Source organism: Manis pentadactyla, chromosome 12 (assembly GCF_030020395.1).
Source record: "Manis pentadactyla isolate mManPen7 chromosome 12, mManPen7.hap1, whole genome shotgun sequence".
Lineage (NCBI taxonomy): Eukaryota > Metazoa > Chordata > Mammalia > Pholidota > Manidae > Manis > Manis pentadactyla.
Window position 1 is genome coordinate 39,923,175 of NC_080030.1, and position 15,029 is coordinate 39,938,203.

A 15,029-nucleotide genomic window follows, 5' to 3' on the forward strand; every position below is an offset into this window, starting at 1 on the left:
CAACGATATTACATACATACTAGAGACTGCACAGTTTTTATATCAAAGTACATGTTTTTTCCACCACAGTTCTTCATTGTTATTAAGAGTATAGAGAACTTCTGCAACAACTAAGCACATGCTGCTAATGATCCAGGGTTTTAAGAATTTGTAGGTTAAAAAAATACAATTCCTAGAACACTGTTATCAAACAAGTAAGTTTTATTGGCATCTAAAAACAAAATTCACCCAACATTGAAACGTACTTTAATATTTATGTTGTTTTCTTTTTTCTTTTTTTTTTTTTACTCACTGCAGTATGAGGAACAAATCACAAACACTTACTTTGGAGAAACAGAGACCATAGTGTAGATTTTACAAAATCACTTTTTAAAATCTCTGTATTGTGCTCCTCAAATATCTAGAGCCAGTCTTTGCATAAAATATCACAGCTTTGTCTATTACCTTAAAATTCTGCAGCAGCCTAAAGATATGGATAAGATATACCACCACTTGCTATTTTGAAATATATCTATCACCATATCCAACCTAATGGTAGTATCTAAAAAATTCTTTCTTCCATAGGAAGTCTCTGACAAGCTGTTATTCATTTCCTTGAAGTTAAAAGAATTTGGGGGCAACATTTATATTTTATCAGAAAAATAAAAAAATGTTTACCTACCATGTTCATATTAAGAACAATGTCTATACAAGTCAGTTGTACAATTATTTTAAGAGAAAGGTGAACATGAACATCAGATTAACTTAATTCTGGCAGACAAAGTGAACAACTATGGTCCAGTCAGCCATTAACCTATTACAGAGAGATGACAACTTTACAAAAGGTATCTTTTACCTACTGAGTGATGATTATGTCCCCTCAGTTTCTGTGCTTTTTACCACTGGTTCACTTTCTACATCAGCAACTGTGTCACTCTTCTCCTTGTTTGTTTCACTTGAAGATGTCAGTTTTTCATAAAGTTCAGGATCATTCTGTACTGGTAAGGGTGGTGGCTGAGCATGTCTCTCGGTATTTTCACCATTAACCTGAGGCACATTATCACCTTTTCGCTGAGAAGTGGTCCCTTCAAAAAAATCAAAAACCCGAGCATGAGGGGGGCCAACCCAGGTGTTTTGAATTCTATCTCGTCCAAGACGATTTCCATTCATTTCTCTGCAGAAATCAAAATCTCTGTCATCCCTGTCCCTTTGCCTCTCCCAGGGTCTTCTGCGGTCATCAAAATCTCTGTGAACTTCTTGTCCAAATCCTCTGTTCCAAGGACCACTTCTAGGATCAAATCGATAGTTTCCAGACCGGAATCTACCTCTTTCTTCATGTAAGCCTTTGGGACCACCATAAACAGGTAGAACCCGATGCTCTCTCTCATCAAAATCTCTATGTCCCCAGGGCTTCTCTGGATTAAAGCCAAAGTGGTCTCTCCGACCAAGATGATCTATACCTGGCCTCACAAGATTCTCTCTAATATCTATAGGTGGTCTTCCAAAATGATCCCTACCATCTAACGGAGGCCTTCCAGGACCTTCTCTTGGATCTACAGGTCGTCCAACCACATCCCTGACATCCACTGGGGGAGGTCTACCAATGCTTTCCCTGGTTTCTATGGGAGGAAACCGGTAATCTCTATCTCCTTCCTGTTGAATGCTATCATTCCCAAGTGGTATCCTTTTTTCTGGATTAGTAACATTGTCTACACTTTGTCTTCCAGGAACTAGAAAAGGTCTTTCTGGTTGACAAAAAATATCTCCTGGAGGAAAAGGACCACGAGGTGGTGGATGAAGAGCTGCATCAAGTACTGATGGGGGAGGGATTCCCCGTTGGGGTGGAATTCCAGGCTGTATTAAAGGGAATCTTGGTCCAGGTGTCTGTGGTATCAGTCCTGGACGAATGTCTAGCATTGGGATTGCAGGCATCCTCTGACTAGAGAGATTTAAAGGGGGTAAGTTTTGAGGCCCAGCTGGTGGCTGTGTTCCCAAAAGTCCAGAAGTATTTGGAATACTTGGTGGCTGTACTCCAATAAGTCCAGAATTGTTAGGGATATTTGGGGGTAGCACTCCCAGAAGTCCAGGACTACTCGAAACACTTGGTGGCTGTATTCCCAAAATACCAGAGTTATTTAGAATATTTGGTGGCTGGGCTCCAATAATTCCAGAACTACTGGAAACATTAGAAGGCCGGACTCCAAGAATTTCAGAATTACTTGATACATTTGGTCTTTGGACTCCCAGGATTCCAGAATTGCTTGTCACGTTTGGCAGCTGTCCTCCTAAAATTGCAGTACTTGAAATGTCATTTGGAATCACTAAAATGGAAAGAAGAGAAATAACATTAAAAAACAGTAATTCTGGTAAGAAAAGGGAACTATATTTATAGTTTTTAATGTTATAGTTAAGAAGCTACTTGTATCCCCCAAGAATTGAGGTATACATACTAGACACTAAATAAAAATTAAAGCTAAAAATTATTAATACCATGCATAGTGAAATTTCAGTATTAATATATAAGTGAGGCTATTCTCTAAAATATTTAAACAAAAGCTTTTAAGTTAAACAAAAATATCAGGTTTTATACTGATTCTCTACCTTTAACAAAAGTCTTTTCTAACAACAACAATTCTTAATGTATTAACAGTGCTGCCCCCACTCCCCCACCCCCAAAAAAGGGACTTGCTGCTTTCAAACACTGTTTTTATCTTTTAAACCAAGCTGGATAATACCTGTTAGAAGTAACTTTTTATACCTAGGACCTGCTTTCATATTTGGTAACAACATATTAAAAACAGTCCCGACTGCCTAAAAAAGAAGGGGAAGAAGGGTACTTAATGGGAAGGTGTCAAAAGCTATACTATCCTAAATAGAATACCAAATTTACTCTTAATAGAAATTTTAGGAGATAGCAATCTCTTTTTAAAAACTGCAACATTTCAAGATTTGTACACCAAACTAGTTGGAAATGTGTGGCATGTCCGATTCAAACAGCAAACAGAGTAGTGCTTATGATTTAACTATATATTTCTGGGGTTTTTTGTTTGTTTGTTTGTTTTTTTACCTGATCTGGTGTTTTCACCAGAAATCTGGTGTTCTATAAGATGAGGTACTTTTTCTTCAGGCTCTGCTTGTTTAGCTGGAGGATTAAAAACATTTCCAGCTGGCAGGGTGGAAGCAGCAAGAGTGCTGGCAACAGAACCACCCGGTAAAACGAGACTACCAAATCCAACGTCCTTCACGGTTTCTGGAGTCATGGATAATGGTGGCTGCACTAAAGCTGTTTAAAAGAGGTACAAAAGGTTTTTCCAATTTAATTAGCTAATCAATTCGTGTGCTAAGTTAAAATATTAACTATGACCCACTGGCCTTGCCAAAGTTTTAAATGACTTTTTATCCTCTCTCCCTAAGTGTTTGGTAAGACCACTCACTTAACACAACCTATGAATTCCCGTCTGGTGCCTCTACTTCATTTGTAATGAAAACTAACTTCTGGTACTTGGAGTGCTTCATTTAATGGCATCTCTGTATTACCTAGCACAATATATAATAACTGATGCTCAAAATGACAAATGAGTCATGCACAAAGAAGCTAACTTGCATTTAGAAAGCTTTTTTATTAATAGGAAAAGACAATTTAGAGATACTTTCATTAGAAAGTTGAGTAAAATAAGGACTAGTATTTAAGAAAATCCCAATACAAAGAAAGTCATAATTTTCCAAGGATGTAAATGCGTGAAATATCAAAATACACCGAAATAATTAGTGCAGACTGACAAATATGCATGAGAAAGAAAATGTGCCTAATCCCCTTGAAATTATAATGTACTAAAGTCCTTATATTCACTATGATTTGTCAAACAAGGTTAGAAACTCATTAGATAGGAGATTAGGTAGATAAACCACAATATAAACATTTTAAAGAATGGGGAGAAAAACCCCTAAGTATATATGTCTTTTATATGTTAAATAACAGAACTAGAGAAATATAAAATCACAACTAAATCATAGAACTTTCAGTCGCATTTATGTCACAACACTGTTAAATCATTTACTTGGGCATTTCAGGAACTGTTTTACCCTCACATGTAACCCTAGACAAACTCTTTGCACATAAAACAGCTGTAAAATAGGGATGAAACCACCTGGAATAACATATGGGAATTAGAGGAATTAAAGGAGACAGTGTGAGCAATTAGGAGAGCACCCAACAAAAAGGGTATTTTCTTTCTCCACTAAATTGATCCCAGATTTTCCAAAACAAATAAACTAAGAAGAAATCATTGGGAGGTAGACTCAAAGATGAATCTCTAAATGAATTCAGAAATGGCTTCTGCACACTTCTAATTTTCAGAGAAACTATTTTCCTATTCAACCAACAATAACAGAAAAGAAGGATTCTAATGCTGTCAAATCACTCAAGGGGAGAAAAGTTTAAAAATGTAAGGAAAATGGATTAATTACCAAAAGATAAGCTCTCTGTCATATGCACTCCCTTTACAATAAAAGTCTTTGGGCCAATATTGGTCAAAAAGCTAAAAAGGTCTCCAAAACTGATGTATCATCTCAAAAGTATAGAGAAAACAACATAAAAGGTCTCTCCCTGTTCAAAGATGAAACAAACTGAATTTCAAAAAGTAAATGCAACTGCTTAGAAGTAAAAATCCATTAACCCATAAACACTACAGAAAATGAAGGAGAAAGAAGTGCAAAGAAAGGGAAAGAAATCCTCTCCTCCTTCAGTCACTGGATATCACTGGAAATACCCATAAAACTAATTCAATACTCTGAAAACTGGTACCTACTGGAAGGAATTTAGCATCTACCCTGGCTCTCCTGTATAAAGGTACTTCCAGGAAACTAAATACTATTAGTTAATATAAGAAAATTTTCTTTGTAGAAAAATACCAATTAAGAAATGTGGAAGCCATTATAAAATTAGAAAGATAACCACTTTGCAACTTATGAAAAGTAGATACAAGCATTAATGATAAACGGATGAAACAATCATGAAAATCTGAAGGAAAACTTTTTTATAAAGACCTGAATACTCCATCTTAACATCATTATAAGTGGGACAAGAGGGCACTGCATGACTCTTGATGTGAGGTAATATCAAGTCTATAGGAACCCCTGTTAAGTGCAGTATTCTTGCCAAAAGTTCTATTAGATTCTAAGCAAAGCCTTTGGTGCTGAAAAACTTCCTACATACAGGAAAATCAAGAAGTTGGAGGAACATATGTGATACCACAAAGAACCAAAAATCCAAATCCATTATTTGGGATCTTGCATATAGAAGTGAAATGGTTCTTCAAAAACAAAGACATGAAGGATTAAAAAAGGAGGGAGTGGGTAGGACTGCTCTACATTGTCATTTAATATACAACACAAAAAACACATATATGATGTGGGAACTCTTTGAATTCTGACTTAAATAAACCAATTATGAAAAGGCATTTTTGAGACAGCAAATCTGAAGATGGACTGAGTCTCATGTGATACTGTAAATTTTTTAGAAATCATTTAACAAAAAAATTCATGTGTTTGGATCTTTCATAATAAAAAAAATTAACAGTAATTCACAAGACTGAAAACCAATACATTAAAACTACCATGAATAAAGAAAATTCTAAAAGCAGAAAACTCACATGTTGGTACTACTGGTGGCATAGTAGGTGGTGGTACAACAGGAGGTGGAACTGGAGGTGGCATGAAACCTACATGGAAAAAAGATAAAAAATTAAATGGCATAAGAAACGTTACTTCTTTTAAATCAAAGATTTCAACAGCTATAAATGAAATCCTACATTCTTAAAACAGTCTTTCATTACTACAACTTCCTATCTGTGAATATATTTTCCATTTAAAAAATCACTTTTATATACACTACCTTATACTTGTTTTATTTAATAAGCATTCAGTCCCTTATGAGCACATATTATTTATGGATTCATGTGTTTAAGTCCTGTAGCTCTATGAAGTTATAAAATTAAAGGCTAATACAAGCCAGGCAACCTGATTTATAAGTTAGCACAATTACTGCACAGGGAGTCTAACATTGTATTTCCAGCTGCTGGTAACACCATATGCAATAACATCCTTTGTAAAGTGTACTGTTGTATTTCTTTGATATATTTATTGTTTACCAACTAGATCAGAATATTTTCATTAACCTTGGATGTTACTGTATTACGTTTTGAGCACTGAAATAACTCTTCAATTTTACATTGGCTATTTTATTATTTTAATTATCAAATAATCAAACTATAAACCTGCTCCTGACATTTTTAAAATACAGAGCTACAATTTAATTCAATTAGAAAACACCAACTGAAAAAAAAAAAGGGAAAAATAAGGATATGTGATTTTCAACAAATGCTAGACAATGACTGTCTATAAAGCCTACACAGTATGGTTTTTAAAAATAATCATTTAAAAATATTTTCTGAAAAACATTTGTAATTTCTTATCAATACAGAAATCATTGACAAGAGTAATTTTCTAATATTTAAAATATAAAATCTTACTGAAATATGAAATATAAAATCTTACTAAAACTGCATCAATTTCAAATTATATATTAAGTTGTAGTTTTAAAATTTTGTGTTACATCATAAATAAATTACAACCATTCTCAGACAATGAATTAGTTTGGCCTTGCTAACAGTTTTTAGGAACTCTATTCAATGGCTAAGAACTGAAATTACAGTACTCCTTTTCTTATAACATGCAAATAATTCATGAAGTTCAAAGAAAAAGAAAAATAGTTTTGAAAAACAATATATACCACTTGACCCTTGTAGCTCTCTCATTCTTCTAACCTCCCATGGCCTAATGTTCAAAGCTCTATCCCTAAGCTATATAAGCTATTATTTATATTTAATTGATGTGTGTTATTTAAGCTTTTACCTGAAACACTGATTCAAATAAGTTTTGTTTAACAACAATTAGGTCAAAAAAAGTATTACAAATTCAGCTGGTATTTTAAGATAACATTATAATTTCTATTATCAGAATGAAATGTAATGATTTTTAGGAGTGACAATCCATATAACTGAATGCATACTTTCTGATGAATAAGTAAAGAACTAAGAGAACTTTGATATAAAAACTTCAACATGAATTTTAAATTATTTTAAGAGTATTTCAATGATTTTAAAAGGATTCCATTACCTTTCTGTCAGTGCTTCTTAAGATAAGTTCCATCAACAATCTGCCTCACCTGGGAACTTGGTAGAAATACAATTGTCTTGCCTCACCTCAGTCTTACTGAAGGAAAAGGAAGCTAGAACCAGCACTCTGCTTTAACACACCCTCCAAAAGTTCCTGACATAGGCTAAAGTTTCAAACTCACTGCTCTACAGCACTTTAACCTGAAAAAGTAAAATTTATATTCTAAAGAGAGTTCAAATAATAAGACGAAAACTCCTTACCAGGAGGTGGCTGTGAAGGGTTAAAACTTGCTCGCAGAAAAGGAGGTGGAGGGATTGGACTGAATCCAGGAGGAGGAACCGGCATTGACACAGGAAATGCTGGTGGTACTAAACTAACTGTAGGCACGGCTGGTGCTACTGGAATCTTTGGTGGATAGAAATAAAAAGTCCATGAATCATTGTATCCATGCGCACTGATTACATCTTGGAATATCTAAAGGTAAACTGTTTCTATTTCCTTTTTTTAGTGATATCAAATACCATTATATTAAGTTTTTAGTCATTTTCCTTTTTGTATACTTTTAAGTGAAACTATTTGGGGTAAAAGCAAGGCAGTATTATTCAAACACACAGTACACATGGAAATTGTGAAATCTAGCTTACATTCAAGTAATGTACAGTAATGGATGCCTACTTGAACAGTGAGAATCATACTCAGTTTTAAACTGCCATCCCAATGTTCATCTTACCTAGCTACATCATGCAACCAACCCTTCATTAAGAAGCATGTCAGTACAGCTTTACAATGGCTCGAGTTTCTCATAAATTTGTTTTCCACTCTTAGCACAAATATCTTTTACTCATCCTAGGTATAACAATTCCCAAATATTTATCTACACTATGGCTGTGCCTCTCTCCTAAATTTCACTATGTATCAATGATCTATTCAACATCTCAACCTCACTCTCTGAAAGACACTCCAAACTTCAAACTGAACTCCCAAATGTCCTTTCCAACAACTCTTCCCACAGTTTGTCATTCACAGAAGTTAACTCCAAGTTCCCTATTATTCAGATCAAAAATCTTGCCTCTGCTTTCTCACAAGCCACATCTCGTCATGCCAGAAAGTCCAAATATGTACCATCAAAACACACCTATCTGACCACTTCTCGTTCCTTCCACTGCTATCAGTCTAGTGTGAGCCACCATTATCTCTCACATGGATGGCTGCAACTGTGTCTTAACAGGTCTGTTTTTATCAGTGCCCACTAGTCTATTCTCAAAACAGTAACCAATGCAATCCTCTTAACACCCTAAGCCAAATCAAGTCACTCCTCTCTTCAAAATCCCCCCGTGGCTCCCCATCTCTCAGGAAAAACCAAAGGCCTTCTAGAGGTCTCCCTTCCACTAAGCTGCCTATCACTCACTTGCTCCAGCCCACTTGCTCTTCTGGGAACACACCTTGCTAGCTGCTGGCCCAAGGCCTCTGCAGTGGTTGTTCCGTCTGCCTGGAATGCTCTTCCTGCGAGAGCTACGCGGTTATTTTCCTCAGCAACTTTCCACCGTTGCTCAAATGTTGCATTCTCAATTAAGTCTTCCCTGAGCATGTTATTTAAAATTGTTAGCACCTACCCAGGCACTCCTGATCCTCATTTGCCTTTTCTCCTTCCATAGTATCTCAAAAACCTACTCATTTTATAATTTCTGTCTCCTATTGAAAACAAAAGCTCCAGAAGGACATAGATTTGTTGTTGGTTTTTTTTCACTGATGTATCCCAGTTGCATAAAAGCAGTGAATGCCAAAGAGCAGGCAATCAATAAATATTTGTTCAGCAAACATTTAAATATGAATGATACCACTTCTAAAAAAAAATTTTTTTTTTCAAAAAAATGACTCAACTCATATGTATTCTATTTTGGACAATTTCCTCTAAGCTTTATAAACTAAATATACAAGTAAAAACAGAAATGTAAAACAACACATTAAACAATACCAAAAACACCCAGCACTAACCTGTAACATAGCAACAGGTGGAGGGAAAACCTCTGCCTGGGTTGTGACCACTGTCTCCTTTTCAACTGGAGTTGGGCTCTGAGTTGTCTGGACCGTCTCTTTAACAGGTTCTGAGCTTTTCACAGTTTCCCACTCTAAACAAGATATTTGAAATTGATTTCCTCTGGATAGGTGCAACTTTTCATTTTATTTGTAAGTGTACATTTATTTCTATGTGTACATATATTTCACATCTAAGTCCTTCATCTACCTTGGCACATCTTTGTGTCCAAAACTAGGTTTTTCCCATATAAATCTGATTAGGATGCTAAGAAGTCCAAAGCAGCATGACACATGACACAAATGAAAGACACTAAAATATTTAGAGAAAAGACTTCAGAAGAGATACAATTGATACATTTCCCAAAGGTTGCCTGATAAATGAGGAACCGACCATATCCTGTATTTTGTCACAAGGTACAAGGAGACACCAACAAGTATTGATCCAAAACAGAAAGTCTTCCTGAAAATACAGCTACAAAAATAGAACAGAAGAGCTCTAATGGTTCCTCCAATGGTTCTCCACCTCCTTCAGGGTAAAGATCAAAGTCATTACAAAGACTAGTAGGACTTTACTTAACGTCACCTCTGTAGCTCTCCAACTTGATCTCCTACTTACTCCTTACTATCTTTGCTCAAACCACACCGTCTCATTTCTGAATAGTTTCTTCAACTTGCTGTTCCCTCTGCATGGAATGCTCTTGCCCCAAACACTTGCACATCTCACCCCTTCAAACATCAACCTATTAGTCCTTCTTCAGCCACTTAAAACTGCAATAGCTCCACACCCATACTGCCTGTCCCTACCTTCCCTGTGTTTTCTTCTTAGAACTTATCAACATTGAAATACTATATAGTTTATCTATTTTGTATTTCTTTCTATGAAAACATGAGTTGGCAAATTTCCTTTCTCTCTGTTCTCCGTTGCAACTACTCTCAATTACTGTTGAACAAAATTATGTAAAATAGGTAAACACAAGTGAGTATGATTGTGTTTCACTAAAATTTTATTTACAGAACAGGCTGCCAAAAGGATTTGGCCCATGGGCTCTAGGTTGTCAACCCCTGTATTGCAGTGTGCACTCCATGAGAGGAAGGACTTTGTCTGTTTCACTGCTATAATCCCAATTCTTAAAACTATGCCTGGCACACAATAGGAATGAAAATATTTATTGAACAAATTAATGTTCTGGAGAAAAATCCATCAAGGAAAAAAAGAGGGACTGAGAAGTTATTTGAAAATACGTGCACTGGCCTGAAACAAAAGTATTCTGAAAACTAGTAAAGTTTGGCAAAAGAACAAAGATATGAAGAAATAAGGTATATATCACATTTCTTTTCCAACTATTTTAAGATTTCTTAAACTTACAACTGCTATTCATTTTCTGAATTTATAACTGGAATTTTAAAAATAAGACAAATTTTCAAGAATAGCAGGAAGGACTATCATTTGCATATATGTAATCTAGAACTGCATGAATCTGAACTACAGCCTCTCTAAACTAAGACTTTATTCCTGCCATCTCAACATGGATTCTAATCAAAATAATCAAGTTTCTAAAAGACGCCTTCTAAGTCCCCAGTTTTCATTTACATTCAAAGCATTAAGTTAAATATTAAAAAATTATTTACTTTTAGAAAGTCTCCATATATATATAACTCTAAGAGCTAAACTGCAAAAGATATACATGAAAAATGCTACATTGATAGACTCTAAAACACTGTCTATGTTCACATTTACAAGAGGACCACTAAGCACATACATTGAAAATCAAATGTTTTTGTTTTTGTTTTTGTTTTCATTTTGTGGGGAGAATAGAAGCCAGGAAACAAAATAAATACAATTCACTGCACCATGTAAAACTCTTATCAATTAAACCTTTTAAGCATACTTTTTAAACAATAAAGCTATCCCTAGGGTTCTTACCAGTATTTACAGTTTCCTGATCAATCATGCCTCCTTCTGCAAAACCTTCCAAGTCATCTACTTTAACTTTTTCCCAAGGTATATATGTAACTCCAAGATCCACATCCCAGAATTGTTTATATTCTGTTTTTACACCTTTGTTTAAAGCCCAAGCAATCTATCAGAAATGAGGAGAAAAGAAAAGGTAAAATGTTCAAAATTATATGTAAACAATGCAAAGTATCACTGCTGTAATAATAACAGTAGCGAAGGAAAATTTTTCCAGGTATTTTCTGTTTTTATTTGTTTTTAAAATAAAACCTGCATTAGACAGCAATGGCATTTATAGTATGGGAACTGTTTCTACTTCTTACTGTAACTAACTTTAAAACAACACATTTCCAAAAACAATCCAAATCTACTTTTCATCATTCAACCTATGCTAGCAATAATTAGAACAGTTACTGTAATTTAAACAAAATCTTGGTACTCCAAGAAAGAGGAGACCAGTGAAATATTAAGTTTACATAAATTCTCTGCTATGAAATGATAAAGCATGGGCATATAACTCCCCTGAAAGAAGTTATTTTAAAGTTTTTAACACAGTTTCAGAAATTGATGGAATAAAGTTATCTCCCAAAAGAAGAAATGTAAAGTATTCACAAGAAGTAAAAAAAAAAAAAGGAAAAATACACAATTAATACTCAGTTTAAGGACTAAGAGGGAAATAAAATATACTTATAAATAAATCCTTCACAAAGGCCTGGTTGTATAGGATGTTGTGAGTAAAACTAGTATTTACAGAGTATCTCACCTGTCTTTAGTTCACCTGCATATCAACAGTCATTCCTCAGGGATAGAGAGCTATTCATCTCCATATCAGGAAGTTAAGAGAAGCCTTACAGCTCTCTCATGATGTAGAAACAGGCATTTGAAATATCAGTGGGTAATTACCTGGGCAACCAAGGGCTTAACGGAACCTGAGAGGTTAAGGGGGGTGCTGGTTCTGCTTCTGCTAGAGCAGGAAAGAGAGCCAGCCCTGGACTGCAGTTTTTAAGCAATAAATGGGTTTTAAACTTTTTTTCTCCCTTTGACTGATTTCAGTTTTAGAGGAATTTTGTCCCAGGATTTCCTTTCCCTGGAGTTACAGATGTTAAAAAGGGGAAATTAATAATATAATTAAGAGGTATGACTGGGAAGCATTGGGAGGAAGAACTGACAAAACTTTAAAATATGAACATTTTTTTAAATGTTTAAAATGTAAGACAAACATGTAAAAATGAAGAAGTCCTGCTCACAAATGGTACCCTAGTTGACTAAGAGAACTGCCTGTGTGATTTCAAAGAACCATTTGACTGAAGTTCTGGTTATTTTACCTATAATCTAATTCTTTAACTAACAATACTGAAACAATAAATTTCTGTTGAGGCTTACCCACAATATTAAAAAATATGAATTAAACAAATTAAATTCTACTAATCTAATAAAACATGATCACCCCAATCTCACCTTAATGACCTTGGACCCAATTTTATATGATCCAGAACTAAGTTTCTGAAGAGCACGAAAGGCATCTTGTCGATGAACCATGCAGACATAAGCACAGCCCCTGGGAGGAATCATCTATTAAGAAAAGTTTTCTTTAGAAAGGGTGTAAGTATGGCAATTCATTCTGGCATTTTATGGTTTTAATGAAACAAAACACTGACTACTAACCCTGAATTGTTTCTCCTTTTCTTCTTACAGCTATCTGTTTATTGGTATAATTCACATATAATTAATTGTTTTAGTCTAAAAAAAATCCCAAGGTTCAAAACCTAATTGGGTCTCATTCTAAGCCATGATTATATACAAAATACTGAGTATCACGTCAAAGTTTTTCTAATACCCAATAAAGTACTATTAAAATAACAAATAAATATGGAGACATGCATACAATACCACCAGATAAAAGAAAAATATTTTATGGCCAACATATTTGAAAGCACACCATTCATTCACAATAGTATTTCAATTTTTCCAAATGAAATACTGAGTATTATGAGATGGATTTTTGTTTTGGGGAAGTATCTTATCCTTAATATAAAATCTATAATCTATACATATGATTAAACTAAAGCTTTTCAATTTTATAAAACTTAATTTGTCCAAGTGCTTATGGACAAAGGTTTTATTTAACATGACTAGGAAAACTGCCTTATTGTAAGGCTCTGAGAGTTTTATTTACAAAGCATTTAACTATTCTACACACCCTCAGATCACAAAAATATCCTAAGTGTATTAATTCAGAACCCATAGAGCATTCCAGCTCCTTTTGAAGAATTCAAAAGGTATCCTATCACTTACTACTACTTGATACCTAAAAAGCACTATTCGTCAAAATAAAAAACCTTTTCCTCAGTCTTGCTAGCACTTCAAGCTGCTCTCACTTTAATACCAAACTTCTCAAGAAAAGCCTATCTAATCCCTTACATACTTTTTCATCTCTTGCAATGTAGGTCTAAGTCGACCAACCACTGAAAATATTTTCTTCAACCTCACCAATTTACCTAATGCTAAATCTAACAGACTTTCTCAGTCTTCAAATTCCCCCCAAACCAAGCAAAAGGTTTATAAATCTTCCTTCCATCAACTTTTCATATCCTACATTTTATCACTAGCCATTCAGTACACTTCAGTTCACAAAATAACTCAGTACCTATTATTTATAAGTATTACGCTCTTAAAAGGTAATACAGAAGAGGAGGGAGACAAGGCAAACTTGAGTCCCAAAGACTGGAACAAAAGAGACTATGAATGGCCTAAGCAACACGAAAATCCAAAATGCTACTTGGACTTAGGATCTGTTCAGAGCAGTGAGTCCTGGGGTTTGCATCAGATTCACCTCCATGTAGTTTTTGGTTACTTTGATAAAATTTAAAGATACTGATCACAGGCATCTCTACTTTTTCAAATGTCAGCCTATTTCAGGTATTCTCAGCTAGGGCAGAGAACCACTACTTTAAAGGACAGGGAAAAATCAGAAATAATTTCAGAGGTTACATGATCATGGACTCTGAAATGTAGTTACATTCTGACAGTTGAAATTTAAACTGACAGAAGAGTTAAGAGAAGCCTTCAGTTCTCTCGTGATGTAGAAAGAAGCATTTGAAATACCAAAGATGAAACAATCCATTACCTATTTATTAAACAATCACCTATTTCTTCATCTGCATAACTCACATAAGTGACTTAGTTTCTTCACTGTAAAATAACGATATTTGAATTACTTAACCAGCTCCTTGTGATTCCAATAAAATCTTACATAGTTGAAAGTAAAACACAAAACAGCCAAACTCAATTCAAATGAAGAGTGCTTTTATTAATAAAGGAAAGTCAAACTTAGATGAAAGGAATGTTGGGATCTAAGACAAGAAAGGACCAACTAATTCCCCAATAAATAGTAATCATTGGTCCAGTCGATATAAAAGTGTAGTAACAGTGAATAAAAACTGAGGGTTAATGACTTTAGGTCTCCTCAAACAAATAAATGACCACAGAATATTTCATTACTTAGTTTTAGCCCCAGGGAAAAACAACAGCTCTTCATGGAGAAGAAAATACTCAAAAAAGGAGACTGGGTGCGGCACAACCACTGAAACAATCAAGTTGAGGAGTGGAGTTTTGCTCAAGTTGCTGGAGATGCCCTGGCCACACGGAGTTTCCTACCCAAGGTCTGCGTGAGAGGGAGAGACGGGAGTGGGAGGGAAGAGCCTGGCAGGAGCCTGCAACCCCAACGCCAGTTGCATTTCCACCACCAATCCCTGATTACAACTCTGTGGGACTCAGTTTCTTCATTTTCATTTTTTAAAAAAGGAATTAAATTAGATCACACATTAACTTCCTGAACTCAAACACTGGATGATTTAAAGAACTAAATGCTACACTGCTATAA

At 34.9% G+C, this 15,029-nt stretch overlaps 1 protein-coding gene across 12 annotated transcripts in view; it reads right to left on the reverse strand.

The window, feature by feature from the left end:
* Positions 1-15,029, reverse strand: part of SCAF8 (SR-related CTD associated factor 8) — a 196,476-nt gene that overhangs the window by 111,584 nt on the left and 69,863 nt on the right. For 9 of the 12 annotated variants that reach the window (XR_005025059.2, XR_008992719.1, XR_005025062.2 and 6 more), the window contains exons 15-21: positions 12,605-12,718; positions 11,117-11,273; positions 9,151-9,284; positions 7,416-7,560; positions 5,631-5,699; positions 3,047-3,262; positions 836-2,300 (exon numbers count right to left, since the gene is read on the reverse strand). Coding sequence is in view for 4 of the 12 variants with exons in the window: in XM_036886732.2 (XP_036742627.2) it covers positions 850-2,300; positions 3,047-3,262; positions 5,631-5,699; positions 7,416-7,560; positions 9,151-9,284; positions 11,117-11,273; positions 12,605-12,718 (2,286 nt within the window). In the remaining 8 variants the exon portion in view is untranslated. Of the gene's footprint in view, positions 1-178; positions 2,301-3,046; positions 3,263-5,630; positions 5,700-7,415; positions 7,561-9,150; positions 9,285-11,116; positions 11,274-12,604; positions 12,719-15,029 lie in introns of those variants that run through there. The other 3 variants (XM_036886735.2, XM_057489079.1, XM_036886733.2) reach the window with 1 other exon arrangement.